Genomic DNA, 15,901 nt, shown 5'->3' with positions numbered 1-15,901 from the left:
AAACTAACAATTTGCATCAAAATACACAATGTGGGCATCTTGCACGTGCCCATTTTCGGGTTTTTGCATGTGACCGCCATATTGCGTTTCGGATGATTGATTTTGTTTGAAAATCATTCATGCAGTCGGAAAGTAGAGTCAGTACACATTTTCAACATTGATTTGGTATATATTTTGAAAACCGGAGTATTCCTGCAAGTTTGAAATCGGAGTACTTATAAGTTTCGTTAAGTGTATTATATTCACAAATAATACTAATTATATTTAAAAGAAGCCAAAAACTTTAGAAAGAAAAACATAAATCATGAATGTAGTGTCAACAGCCATTACTGTAATGGCATTTGATTAACTAGGGGACATAACTAAAGCTAGACTGAAGATTTTCAGTCCAGCTTTAGTTGTGTCCCCTAGTTAATCAAACGCCATTTACTTCCTGTCTCGGCCGTTCTATTTACAGTGCAGGATTTTAAATTGATTTTGGGCTTGTGTGGGTTATTTAATTCAGCCAGGTTTACATGTCACAGATATCTGTGTGAATTTTAGTTTATTTATATTCACCACCGGTTGCCCATGTCGCAGTTATGATGAGAATTTGAGATTTTGGAAACAATTTGATGCCTGACTGATGGACAGGTAAAACAACAAAAGAGCGGATAAACGCTAACCTTGGCATGTTTTTCACACCTTTGGTGCTCATAAATGTCCTAATTACAAATGTAAATTCACTTATTCTATAAGTGTATGTAATCTGTGAATAAATTCACTAATTCTATAAGAGTATGTAATATATGTATAATTTCACTATTCTATAAATATATGTAATCTGTGAATAAATTCACTATTCTATAAATGTATAAAATCTGTGAATAAATTAAATATTCTATAAATGTATTTAATCTGTGAATAAATTCACTTATTCTATAAATGTATGTAATCTGTGAACAAAATCAATATTCTATAAATGTATTTAATCTGTGAATAAATTCATTATTCTATAAATGTATTTAATCTGTGAATAAATTCACTTTTCTATAAATGTATGTAATATGTGAATAGATTCACTATTCTATAAATGTATTTAATCTGTGAATAAATTTACTATTCTATTAATGTATGTTATCTGTGAATAAATTCACAATTTCAATAAATATATGTAATCTGTGAATAAATTCACTAATTCTGTAAATGTATGTAATCTGTGAATAAATTCACTAATTCTATAAGTGTATGTAATCTTTGAATAAATTCACTATTCTATAAATGTATGTAATCTGTGAATAAATTCACTAATTCTATAAGTGTATGTAATCTTTGAATAAACTCACTATTCTATAAATGTATGTAATCTGTGAATAAATTTACTAATTCTATAATGTAGGTAATGCAGAATCCAGAGATGTTGAGACAGATGATGGACAACCCGGTTGTACTGCAGATGATGTCTAACCCTGATGTAATGAGGCAATTAATGATGGCCAACCCACAGATGAGAGAAGTCATGGAGGTATGAATGCTTAACCTACTGACTTTGTTCAATAGATTAGCCTTGCTTTGAATTTCAAAGTCTTTTCAAAGGTTAATGGGTTTCATTATCATATTACAAAATTGTGCCGACAATGGTATAGAGCCTGGTCAGACCTGGTAAATGTGCATTTTCTGTTTTTATATGCCCGAAAGAATTTCGGGCATATTATGTTATACCCCCTGGCGTCCGTCTGTCTGTCTGTCCGCACTCACAGGACAGTAATTATGTGGCTAGAGGGACAATAGGTAACTGTTCTTTCTCTTTGATGTCATTCATTCTGTAATGCTTTTATGTGGCTATTTTCTTTTGTGTGGCTAAAAAGAACAATAGAGAGAACAATAGAGTAGCCACATTATTACTCTCCTGTTAGAACATCCGTCCGTCTGTCCGTCCGTGCATCTGTCCATCCGTCCGTTAGAAATTTGGTTTCCAGAGCATAACTTAAGTTCCATTTGGCCCACAATATTCAAACTTCATAGGATGATTGTCAATATGAGGTAGAAGACCCCTATTGATTTTAGGGTCACAAGGTCAAAGTCACTATTACCTTAAAACTGAAAACGGTTTCCGGAACATTACTTAATTTCTATTTGGCCCACAGTGTTCAAACTTCATAGGATGATTGTCCATATTGGGCAGAAGACCCACCCCTATTGATTTTTGGGTCACAAGGTCAAAGGTCAAGGTCACTATTACCTTAAAACTGAAAACAGTTTTCGGAACATAACTTAAGGTCTATTTGGCCCACAGTGTTCAAACTTCATAGGATCATTTTCCATATTGGGCAGAAGACCCCTATTGATTTTGGGGTTACAAGGTCAAAGGTCAAGGTCACTATTACCTTAAAACTGAAAACAGTTTTCGGAGCATAACTTAAGGTCTATTTGGCCCACAGTATTCAAACTTCATAGGTTGATTGTCCATATTGGGTAGAAGATCCCTATTAATTTTGGGATCACAAGATCAAAGGTCAAGATCACTACTACTTTAAAACTGAAAACAGTTTCTAGAACATAACTTAATTTCTATTTGGCCCATAGTGTTCAAACTTCATAGGATGATTGTCCATATTGGGTAGAAGACCACTTTTGATTTTGGGGTCACAAGGTCAAAGTTCAAGGTCGCTATTACCTCAAAACTTAAAACAGTTTCCAGAGCATAAGTTAAGTTCCATTTGGCCCACAATATTCAAACTTTATAGGAGGATTGCTATTTGAAGGAGGTAATACTTTATTTAACTTATGTAATGTCTTACAAATGCTTCATCCTTACTAAAAAAAGAAAAACACTTTCGGGCATATAATGCTCCTCCTAGCGGTGCTCTTGTTATGTATCCTCCTAGCGGTGCTCTTGTTATGTATGCAGGCAACTTAAACATCAAAATGCTGTAAGCTAAAGTCTTCCTTCATACATGGATATAAATGGCCTTTTGACAAGATATAATGGTTGCATATTGAATTATGATCGTAATATAAATGAATGTGTAAAGCAATATGCATTGCCAACAAAATAATCAAACATGGTTGGCCTTCAAAAATAGTAGTGTTCAAATCTTATGAACCTAATCATCAACCAAAATAGAATCGTAAATCTAATTAAGATAGCATACTAGATGTAACTTGAGTAACTAATAGAACATCAAAAATGAAATACTTTTAGGAAATAGAAATAAAAATTAATGCGATTCTGGTTCATGATGGACCAACTTTTTTGAATTTATGAAATAATCCATACATTTCCAAGTTTCTGCTCTTTAATAGAATTTATTTGCAATTATTGAAATATCAACTTTTTCCCTGAATTACCTTGACCATGAAGTTCAATTTTATGAATTATTGTTATTTGAACAGATGTATCTATGTTTTACAAAGAGATTTTGATCAAATATATGATTAAAATTCTTGTATTCATAGTTCATAATTTCAACAATGACTTTTTATCATAATTTTCGTATATTACAGAGAAATCCAGAAATCACACATATGTTGAACAATCCAGAACTTATGAGACAGGTATGTTAGTTATCCAGATTTGTGTGTCAGACATTAAATGTAGGTAGCCCCTTATTTTATTTTTTCAGGGTATATTTGTCAAACAATGATTGTGTAATATTTGCTGATATCTTTCTTATAGGGTATTGATATTATTATGATAGCTCAGGATGTTGTTTTTATGTCTCAGAATCAAAAGATTTGGAGGGCATGTTGTTTTTGGTTTGTCTGTTTGTTTGTCACAAAACTTTATCCGTGACCATAACACGAAATCCATCCATGTGCAGCACTTCCCAAATGCATGGGCCTTGATGAGCTCTATCAATCAAACCCACTTAGAGGTCAAAGGGTGAAAGATCATTCAAATGTAGTGCTATTTTCTCAATTACTGTAACTGCATGTTTATCAATTTTCATGCATTAACAAAATTAAAGACTCAAATTGTTTTGTCTTAAAGATTGGTGAAGACAATACATGACAGACATAGTTACATCAGTTACCACACATTTTATGCTTTTCTCTTGCTGATTCATGACTTTTATTCTGAAATGTTGCAAATGCTGAACATATATTAAACATACATAGAATACAATATATACATTTGTTAGATAAATTCAATATCTAAATTTTTTGCTTGACTGTGTGTTTGATAAATTTATTACATCAACATTCAACATTATAATGTGATAAGTTTAGAGTTAGCAGATTTACACCTATTTAATAAGGCATTTTGATAGGATAAATTGTTGTATCAGATGTTGGCTTGAATTTGTGTAGTTTTTGGATGACATGATATGTCCTTTCACAAGTGTTTATACAAGACATCCAGACATATATTTAGTTCAGTAATTGATGGGAAGTCACAAATTAATGACTATAAGGGATAATTACATTTTCTCAGTTTCGAACTTTAGGATCATTTCAACAGTGATGAGTGAAGTGCACAGTTATTTTTCTTTCCAGACATTAGATTTGGCAAGAAATCCAGCCATGTTACAAGAGTTAATGAGATCACAAGATAGAGCAATGAGTAATTTAGAGGTAAGCTAGTTTATTATGCTCCCCGAAAAAATTCAGGGGGGAGCATATAGTCGACGGGTTGTCTGTCGGAATTTGTGTCCGACCCATAACTTTGTTATTTGAAGTCGGATTTTACAACTATTTCACAGAAATGATCACCATATTGAGACGAGGTGTTGCGTGCAACATTTGGTTAGCAACCTTGAAGGTCAAGGTCACAGCATGACCTTGCAGCAAAATCTTGTCTGGCCCATAACTTTGTTATTTGAAGTGGGATTTTACAACTATTTCTCAGAAATGATCAAAGTACCCATCCGGGGAGCATCACCCCTCTTTGAAGGCCTCTTGTTTAACTTAAATATTCATATTCAAGTTCGTTTAATGTAATATTTTTTTTGTAACTAGGTGTAGCAATAGAATCTTAAATAAATTCAAAAAATTATATATATAAATAATAAGTATCAAAAGGATATTTATAAATGGATGTTAACTGTGTTTAAAACATTATAGAAAGATATAATTAACCTCAAAGGAAGAGAACATTACTGCTGATCTTTCATGTGAATAAAATAAACTTCAGTCTTTTGATGCATTTCTATGCATAGCTATAAAGTCAGCAGACTTGTCAGTCATAAAAAAAAACATTTTAATGTTTCTGTGTAAGAAATTAATGTTTAGTCCAGTGAGAGAAAAAAAAAGATATTAAATTTCTGTTCATGAACACTGGCAGAAAGATATATTTATACCAGCAGTCTGTTGCATTTTTCTTGTCCAGAGCATAACTTGAAGAATTCAGTACAACTTCATACAATGGTTAAGCACATAGAGAGGAAGTGCATTGCACAAGAACCATAACTCTATCTAAAGTAATTACAGAGTTATTGCCCTTTGTTACTTTTCCATTTTTATGCCCCCGCCATGTAATGGCCGGGGCATATAGTGTTACCCTGTTCCGTCATTCCGTCATTCTGTCATTCCGTCATCATCAGTTTCCGTTCATTATCTTAGTAACGGTTGCACACATTCAACTCAAATTTGAGATATGGATATGTCGTGAGAAAATACAGGTCAAGTTCGAATTTGGTCATGGTTTGATGATTTTTGGCAGAGTTATGCCCCTTTTACTTTAAAATAATATGAAATTTTCAGTTTCCGTTCATTATCTTCCCAATGGTACAACACATTCAACTCAAACTTGACATATGGATATGTCATGAGAAAATACAGGTCAAGTTCGAATTTGGTCATGGTTCGATGATTTTTGGCAGAGTTATGCCCCTTTTACTTTGAAAATAATATGAAATTTTCAGTTTCCGTTCATTATCTCCCCAACAGTACAACACATTCAACTCAAATTTGACATATGGATATGTCGTGAGAAAATACAGGTCAAGTTAGAATTTGGTCATGGTTCAATAATTTTTGGCAGAGTTATGCCCCTTTCACTTTGGAAATAATATGAAACTTTCAGTTTCCGGTCATTATCTCCCCAATGGTACAACACTTTTAACTCAAACTTGACATATGGATACGTCACAGGAATGCGCAGGTCAAGTTCAAAGTTGGTTATGGTTCAATGATTTTTGGCAGATTTATGCCCCTTTCACTTTGAAAATAATATGAAATTTTCAGTTTCTGTTTATTATCTCCCCAATGGTACAACACATTCAACTCAAATTTGACATATGGATATATTTTTGGAATGCCCAGGCCAAGTTGGAATTTGGTCATGGTTCAATGATTTTTGGCAGAGTAATGCCCCTTTCACTTTGAAAATAATATGAAATTTACAGTTTCTGTTCATTATCTACCCAACTACTCAAATTTGACACATGGATATGTCAAAGGAATGGGCAGGTCAAGTTTGAATTTGGTCATAGTTCGATGACTTTTTGGCAGAGTTATGTCCCTTTCACTTTGAAAACAATATAGATACATCTTAGGAATAAGCAGTTTAAGTTTGAATTTGGTCGTGGCTCAATGATTTTGGACAAACTTATCTTTCTTGAATGTTGTAAAAATTTTGAACTTTCAGTTTCAGCACTGAAATGTATGTAGCCATTATTTTGGCTACAAATATGAAATATGCTATTTTCAAAAGGTTTAGACTGAATAATTTCAGTGCCTTGAACATTGTATGAAAATGGTTTGTGTTAACATTGAAAAGTTTTAAGGGCTTTGAACTTAAAATGAAAAAAATTATTTGTGCAAACAAATTTGGAACTAAATATTATAACATCTGAAATTTTGGCTGCATGCGGGGGCATCCGTGGCATGATGACACATTTCTAGTTTTTATTAGCTCACCTGTCGCAAAGTGACAGGGTGAGCTTTTGTGATCGCTTTTCGTCCGGCGTCCGTCCGTCCGGCGTCTGTCCGTAAACTTTTGCTTTAAATGACATCCAAACTTCACAGGGATGTTCCTTTGGTGGTCACCTTTAAAAATTGTTCAAAGAATTTAATTCCATGCAGAACTCTGGTTGCCATGGCAACGGAAAGAAAAAACTTTAAATATCTTCTTTTAAAAATCTAAAGAGCTAGAGCTTAGATATTTGGCATGAAACATCCACTCATGTCTACCAAGTTTGTTCAAATAAAAGCCCTGGGGTCAAAATTGGCCCCGCCCCAGGGGGTCATTGATTTTCCCTATATGCATATAGTAAAAACTTAAAAAATCTTCTTTTACAGAACCCAAAGAGCTAGAGCTAAGATATTTGGCATGAAACATCTTCTAGTAAGTGTCTACCAAGTTTGTTCAAATAAAAGCCCTGGGGTCAAAATTGGCCGAGCCCCAGGGGGTCATTGATTTTCTCTATATGCATATAGTACAGGGTTCGCACAGGCCATGAAAAGTCCTTGAATTTGGTGGTTAGTCCTTGAAAACTCCTTGAATTTTGTCCAGGGAAAAAGTCCTTGAAAACTCCTTGAATTTTACAGGAAACTTGTGAATTTTGTTCAATAATCCACGAATTCCTCATTAAGTACCACAAAACGATTTAAATAAGTAAAACAGCGGCCAAAAAACAAAAGAAAGCTCAAATATACATCAATTAAAAAAAAAAACGACTTTGTAACGAGATAGTAAGACGGTATGGAACGGGTATCGGCTTTTATACACGATTGAAATATTCATGACGTGTAAATTTCACGGACCGGTTTGGGTTATTCATCAAAAAATGAAGAAGTGTAATTTCTCGCCAAAATGTGTAGAAAAATACCCTTTCATTAAAGAATTCAAGGATGATTAAAGAAAAGCGATGTGTAGTGCTTGTGATAAGGTTATAGACGTTTCAGGAATGGGTGAAAGCGCTATAAAATCGCAGATTAAAGTGAGAAACACAAACAATTCACAACACTCAACAGGGAGAGAATGTAATCAGGATATACAATGTAACTAGCTTCTTCAGTTTAGGTGCAAGTACTATCTTGAATAAAGATGACAATAACAATAATCTGACAATACCACTCCCACCCTCTGAAGCAACTACTGCAAAATCTTGCACACTTAGAAAAAATTTCATAAATTTGATAGTACTTCAACAGGTATTTGCATGTAAAACACTAATTTCATACATTGTCGCCCTTTTACACATATTTGTCTTTACGTAGTGTTTCACATATTTTAGTCCTTGAAATACTTGAAAAAGTCCTTGAAAAGTCCTTGAAAACTCCTTGAATTTTGTCCTGGATGGTCTGTATGAACCCTAAGTAAAAACTTAAAAAATCTTCTTTTACAGAACCGAAAGAGCTAGAGCTTAAATATTTAGCATGAAACATGTTATAATGGATGTCTACCAAGTTTGTTCAAATATGAGCCCTGGGGTCAAAATTGGCCCCGCCCCGGGGGTCATTGATTTTCCTTATATGTGTACAGCAAAAACTTAAAAAACTTTTTTGAAAAAAAAAAACCAAATAGCTAGAGCTTAGATACTAAGCATGAAACATCTCCTAGTGAGTGTCTACCAAGTTTGTTCAAATAAAAGCCCTGGGGTCAAAATTGGCCCCGCCCCGGGGGTCATTCATTTTCCTTATATGTGTACAACAAAAACTTAAAAAATCTTCTTTGAAAAAACTCAATAAGCTAGAGTTTAGATATTAAGCATGAAACATCTTCTAGTGAATGTCTACCAAGTTTGTTCAAATAAAAGCCCTTAGGTCAAAATTGGCCCCGTCCTGGGGACATTAATTTTCCTTATATGTGAATAGCAAAAACTTTAAAATCTTCTTTGAAAAAACCTTAATAGTTAGAGTTTAGATATTAAGCATGAAACATTTTCTAGTAAGTGTCTACACAGATTGTTCAAATAAAAGCCCTGGGGTCAAAACTGGCCCTGCCCTAGGTGTGTAATTGTTTTTATTTATATGGGTAAAGAAAAAACTTGAAAAATCTTCTTTTAAAAAACCCAACGAGCTAGACCTTAGATGTTAAGCATGAAATATCTTCTAATGGGTGTCTACCAAGTTTGTTCAAATAAAAGCCCTGGGGTTTAAACTGGCCCCGCTCCAGTGGCCTATATACAGGTGAGCAACTTCAGGGCCATCATGGCCCTCTTGTTTGTCCGAACCATAACTTGAAGACTAATGGTTGGAATTCAATATAACTTCATACAATGGTCAAGCACACTGAGAGGAAGTGCAGTGCACAAGAACCATAACTCATCTTGACTAATTACAGAGTTATTGCCCTTTATTACTTTTCCTTGTCCGGAGCATAACTTGAAAACTACTGGTTGGAATTCAAAACAACTTCATACGATGGTCAAGCACAATAAGAGGAAGTGCAGTGCACAAGAACCATAACTCTATGTAAAGTAATTACAGAGTTATTGCCCTTTGTTATTTTTCCATTGCTTTTTATGTCCGGAGAATAACTTGAAGGCTTATGTTTGGAATTCAATACAATTACATACAATGATCAAGGACATTTAGAGGAAGTGCAGTGCACAAGAACATTAACTCCATCTTGACTAATTACAGAGTTATTGCCCTTTGTTACTTTTCCTTGTCTGGAGCATAACTTGAAAACTAGTTGTTGGAATTCAATACAACTTCATACAATCGTCATGCACATTAAGAGGAATTGCACTGCACAAGAACAATAACACCATTTTGACAAATGACAGAGTTATTGCCCTTTGATACTTTTCCTTGTCCGGAGCTTAACTTGTAAAGTACTAAAGTAACCAAAACTATCTTTAATTGCCAACAACCATAACTCTATTTCAGTTCTTTTGCAAGGTATTTTGTTACCAGTAACTTCCTCATTTCTGAAGCAGTCTTGCGGTGGGAATTAATCACATTTAGTGATAGTTTTAGTTTTTGTTGTAGAGTATACCTGGTGGTTTTAATGCATTACAACGTATGTATACTGATATACAAGAGCCGATGATGAATGCTGCACAGGAAGGCTTTGGATCAAACCCATTTGCTGGATTGGTTAGCCAAAATGGTAATTATTTATCACAACATTAATTCATGCCATAAAAGCTGACATTAAAAATGCTGGGCATCAAATAGTTCAAACTTGTAAGATAATCGAGTAAATATAAATGCTAGCCATTAAACAGTTAAGGGGACAAATCTGGCAAGAATAAAATATATTTCAGGTGGTCAAGAGATGGCAGGGCGTGAGAACACGGATCCATTACCAAACCCGTGGGCATCACAAACCACATCTACCGGGACCTCCTCAACAACAACAACAAACTCGACAGCTTCATCTGGTCAGACTGGTATGACAAATACCAAAATTATAAAACCTTCATTGTTATCTGATATTTTTCTTTCTTTATTTTTCAAATGATAGTTTGATCTTTATATTTTTAATGGAATAACTTTTTTCAATGGAAAGCATCATATTGTACCTTATAAATATGTAAGAGACTGATTGTTATACCCCCGCACAACAAAGTTGTAAGGGGGGTGGGTATACTGGAATCAGCTTGTCCGGCCGGCCGTTCCTTGTCTGCCCAATAACTTAAGATTCCTTTGACCCATAGTCTTCATATTTGGTATTTAGATTATAAATATTGATCATAATCACAGGGACTTCAAAAAATTTGTCCGCCCAATAACTTAAGAAACCTTTGACCCACAGTCTTCATATTTGGCATGGAGGTTGATCATGGCCATTAGGTGACCCCTATTGATTTTGAAGTCACTGGGTCAAAGGTCAAGAACACAGGTCCCTTGACTTAAAAAAGCTTGTCCGCTCAATTGCTTAAGAATGGTTAGTCAACAGTCTTCATATTCGGTATTGAGGTTGTTTATGACTAGCAGATGACCCCTATTGATTTTTAGGTGAGATTATCAAAGGTCAAGGTCACAGGGATTTTAACTCTAATAAGCTCAAATGCTTAAGAATGCCTGGCCACAGTGTATTGATTTTGACATTTTCACATTTGAAGCATGTAGAATACATAACTTAGCAATGCACTGGCTTGCTAACCTCAGATTTGGCAGGGAGGTTGTCCTTGAGCTCTAACTGTCCACTTTTGATTCTGACAAAGTGGTATGTGGGATATTCACGCCATGACAGTGGCAGTTCTAGTTAGCTCACCTGTCACAAAGTGACATGGTGAGCTTTTGTGATCACTTTTCATCCGTAGTCCGTCTGTAAACTTTTACTTTAAATGACATCTCCTCATAAACCGATAAGCAAATTTCATCCAAACTTCACAGCAATGTTCCTTTGCAAAGAATTGAATTCCATGCAGAAGAAAAAACTTAAAAAATATTCTTTTAAAAAACCTAAAGAGCTAGAGCTTAGATATTTTGCATGAATAATCTTCTAGTGAGTGTACAAATAAAAGCCCTGGGGTCAAAATTGGCCCCACCCATGGTTGTCATTGATTTTCCTTATATGTCTATTGTAAAAACTTAAAAATCTTCTTTAAAAAAAACCCCAAAGAGCTAGAGGTTAGATATTTGGCATGAAACATCCTATAGTGAGTGTCTACCAAGTGTATTGAAGTAAAAGCCCTGGGGTCAAAATTGGTGCCGCAGAGTCATTGATTTTCCTTATATGTACAGCCTACTCCACTTATAATGAGATCTGTTTTTAGCGAGGTACATTTATAGCGTACATTCTACTGTGTCCATGTCTTTCCCCTTCTATTTTCCTTCCATTTTATACCGTTTATAAGGAGATCGGTTTTAGCGAGATATCGGTTACAACAAACATATATTCGCCGTCCCATCCGTATTTTTGGCCGGATTGCACAGGTGCAAACCTGGGTAATAGTATGGTGAATGTCGGTCGAGGGGGCCGGGAAAAACCTTTCGTAACTGTTTTTTCAGCAACTACTTATCACAGCCTCTTAATATTTGGCATACAGCATCAACAAATGGTCCCATACCTTGGGATAAGATTTCAGGTCTGTCGTCTGTCGCTCATCCACTTCCTGTTTACCGACTTAGTTAAATTTTTGACATTAATGGTCAAAAGTAGGAAATTTTCCTAACAGTTTTCTCAGCAACTACTTATCACAGCCTCTAGATATTTGGCATACAGCATTTACACATGGTCCCATACTGTGGGATTCGATTTCAGGTCTGTTGCTTATCCACTTCCTGTTTACCGACTTAGTTAAATTTCTACATTAATGGTCAATGGGAGGAAATTTTTGTGACAGTTTTCTCAGCAACTTCTTATAACAGTCTCTTGATATTTGGCATACAGCATTGACATGTGTTCCCATACTGTGGGATTTGATTTCAGGTCTGTCGCTGATCCTTTTCCTGTTTACCAACTTAGTTAAATTTTCAACATTAACGGTCAATGGAAGGAAATTTTCGAAACAGTTTTCTCAGCAACTACTTATTACAGCCTCTTGATAATAGGCATACGGCAGAGACTCATGGTCCTATATCGTGGGATTCGATTTCAGATCTGTCGCTCACCACTTCCTGTTTACTTAGTTGAATTTTTGACATAAATGGTCATGGGTAGGAAATTTGGGTAACAGTTTGCTCAGCAACTTCTTATCACAGCCTCTTGATATTTGGCATACAACATAAACATGTGGTCCCTTACAGTGGGATTCGATTTCAGGTCTGTAGCTCATTTACTTCCTGTTAACTGACTTTTCCACATTAATGGTCAGTGGTAAATTTTTTTCGTAACATTACAGCATCATGAAATTTGGTATAGAAATGCAACCCGGCCTTTTCTGTCTTTGACCCATTTTTCATAATTTTTAATGACTTCCCTAATTGGCATGTGGTCTGCAACAGCTTGTCACCTTGAGAAAAACAATGGTGGTCGAAAACAAAAGTAATTAAGGAAACAATTATTGAGCAATTAGCGATCAAATGTGTCAGCCTTGTTCTGTCAGAGCTCCGGGCTAAATTGTCCTCTAAGTGACGAAATGCTTTAACAAAACAAATTTTATTGAGTGATACGCACAAAGGAAGCGGCTTATTTCTTGCAGTGAAATTTGGTGTTCATAAAAAAATACACTGCATGAATTTTGGAAAGGAAATTTACAATGTACATACTTATGAAAAAATTCATGTTGTTAGGCGTAGTATGTGTTTTTCAAATGTTTTGTTTAAATTCAATGATAGCTAGATATATTTATATACATGTATATTTAAGATAAAACAAAAAATTCTTAGTGCAAAGAAGTACCTCCTATTATGTACTCTTCAAAGAGGATGTACGGGAAAGTAGAAATAAATGATGCTCGACAGTGTTGGATTTCTCAATTTGTTATGTCCCTGTTATAACGAGACCCGGTTATAACGAGGAACCATGCGAAGTCCTGACGATCTCGTTGTATCTGGACTGCACTGTAAAAACAAAAAAACCCAAAGAGCTAGAGCTTAGATATTAAGTATGAAACATATTCTAATGGGTGTCTACCAAGTTTGTTCAAATAAAAGCCCTGGGTTCAAAATTTGCCCCGCCCTGGGGGTCATTGATTTTCCTTATATGTATAAAGTAAAATCAGAAATAATTTTTTTTTAAAGAAACCCAAAGAGCTAGAGCTTAGATATTTATCATGAAACATCTTCTAGTGGGTGTCTACCAAGTTTGATCAAATAGAAGCCCTGGGGTCAAAATTGGACCCGCCCCAGGGGTCATTGATTATTCGTATATGTACACATCTTTTGGAACTGTTTTTTCCCTAAGCAATGGCAACCAGTAATGTTTTTACACATGCACTATTTCAGATAGAAATATGAACTTTGTGATATCAGTTTCAGATTTATATTTTATATCTGCTTTTGTTTATCGCCGAAGTGCAATCATAATAGCGGATCATTCCGATCGGTATGAGGTTGTTTGATTATCTAGAATGAAATGTTTGATATGTACAATGAATAGCGAACTGGAGAATTTCGCAATGCAAACATATTCAAATGAACTTATCTGTCAATTTTAATCACGCTCTTCGGTTTTTTATTAATCATTTTGTAGTACACAGTGGATTATTTTGTATGTTATTGCTGTACCTATAAATAGAATGATCACCTTAACATTGTGAATGTCCGAAAATCTATTTATAGAAGAATTTTTAGTTAAACGAAACGGTCATTCGAGCGCACTATGGTAATTAATAACAAACTGGAGAATTTTGCAGGAAATGAAATGCAAACAATTAACAGTAGGCCATTTTTACAAATTGTTATATCATTGTATTATTATTTTGATATTTTCTTTTCTGTAGGTTCCTCCCAATTTTCTTTTTACGGGCCTGATTGCACTAATGACATTTGTACCGTGAATATTGAAATAGACCTAGTTCGTAACTTTTTATTTTAACGTTAGGTCTAGCAGAAGTATACTATAAAACCTATTCGCTGTTCAAGTCTCTTAAGCTAAAGTCGACCTGATTTCCCGGATTTTTGCTGTTCTATATATTGTTTGAAGGCAATCGATTTTATGGTAGTTTGAGTCGAATGTTGATTTGCAGAATATTGTGAACAACAGAAACTTTTGTCTGCAATTTTAACAAGAGTTTTTATGGGTTTATCGATAGGAATGTAAACACACCGGTGGGTCAGACGAGGTTTTTGAAGTAATTCAGTAAAATAGTAGATTGACCTCTCAATAAATCAATTAACAGACTTTGTTCATTTTGACTACTATTTTGTATGTTCCAAAGAAAATACCACATGAACTTGAAATTCTATCAAATAACCAATATTAATGATAATATCCAAAATATCCCCTATAAACATATACCATATAGAGGGTATAGAACTGTATATTTTGGATATTATTGTTAATATTTATAGAATTTCAAGTTCCATTGGAAAAAAACATTTAATATTCTAATTTATAGCATGCCTACCACAGTTCATGATGAACAATGTCTTTCGTCCGCAATAGTACTAATATAATGTTCCTTTTATAAACAGGTGAGAGATTTCAGGGCCATCATGACCCTTTTGTTATATCTTCATGACTTCTCCTCAGTTAACTTGTCCCATTTAATATACATGTCTACTTATGATAACTTGAGACACTGTTAAGTTGATAGGGTTATATACACCGCTATTTCAGAAATTGTATGGGATAAATAGTCTGTCACTGGAAGAGAAATTGGTAATTATTGGTTAGGTTTCCAGAATAGCCAGTTAGATTGACTGATTAGGTGATAGTACCCAAAACGTGTTGAAATGGGCGTAAAAAAGCAAACTTGTCATTTTCAGTGTGCCTTTAATGTAATATCTGGGTGATGTAAGCTGTCAGACAAAAAAAAATTCTACATTAGTAGTAACCTCCTTTAGTGGACTATTGTGATTCTAGCAAACTGCTAAAATTAAGTGGTGTATAAACATAAATATTTTATAATATGAGCATTATATAAGCTGACTGCTAAAAGCTTTTAGTGCATTTAGTTAAAAAGTAAAAGAAATATTATTTGTAATAAAAAATCTCTCTCTGTAAATCTCTTACCATTTTGCTCTAATAAAGTGCATTATAATATAAGAAATAGAACACAATTAAATAGGAAATCATTACTTTACTGACCTCCAACTCAGTCCCAATTGTTGTACAACTTTGATCTCTGACTTTGAAATCTTAAATATTTGCTTGTTGCCTGATTTGTCACTGTAATTTTCATTGTTATACACTGTTTTGTGTAATAAAATTCTTTAAAATATAAGGAAATCACCAGGTGTGTGTATATTCAAATGTACTAGTCCATATATATGTTTGTTTCAGGAATGTTTAACACCCCCGGTATGTCTAGTTTAATGGCACAGATGTCATCTAATCCACAATTAATGCAGAATATGTTACAAGCCCCATATATGCAGTCAATGTTGGAATCTATGTCTGCTAATCCAGAACTAGCTAATCAGGTATATCATTTATTCATTTCATTTCTTTGATTCTAATCTTAAAACT

The 15,901-nt window shown here is 34.3% G+C and overlaps 1 protein-coding gene across 1 annotated transcript in view; it reads left to right on the top strand.

Moving 5' to 3' along the window:
- Positions 1-15,901, top strand: part of LOC132747213 (ubiquilin-1-like) — a 111,969-nt gene that overhangs the window by 58,573 nt on the left and 37,495 nt on the right. The window contains exons 5-10 of the mRNA XM_060736543.1: positions 1,379-1,504; positions 3,487-3,537; positions 4,480-4,557; positions 9,865-9,985; positions 10,143-10,268; positions 15,716-15,855. Coding sequence (XP_060592526.1) covers positions 1,379-1,504; positions 3,487-3,537; positions 4,480-4,557; positions 9,865-9,985; positions 10,143-10,268; positions 15,716-15,855 — 642 coding nt within the window. The remainder of the gene's footprint in view (positions 1-1,378; positions 1,505-3,486; positions 3,538-4,479; positions 4,558-9,864; positions 9,986-10,142; positions 10,269-15,715; positions 15,856-15,901) is intronic.

The sequence above is a fragment of the Ruditapes philippinarum genome, unplaced genomic scaffold (assembly GCF_026571515.1).
Source record: "Ruditapes philippinarum isolate M1 unplaced genomic scaffold, ASM2657151v2 ctg1878_1_1_1_1, whole genome shotgun sequence".
Classification (NCBI taxonomy): Eukaryota; Metazoa; Mollusca; class Bivalvia; order Venerida; family Veneridae; genus Ruditapes; species Ruditapes philippinarum.
Note: the sequence above shows the minus strand (reverse complement) of the source record. Positions and strands in the feature narration are given on the sequence as shown.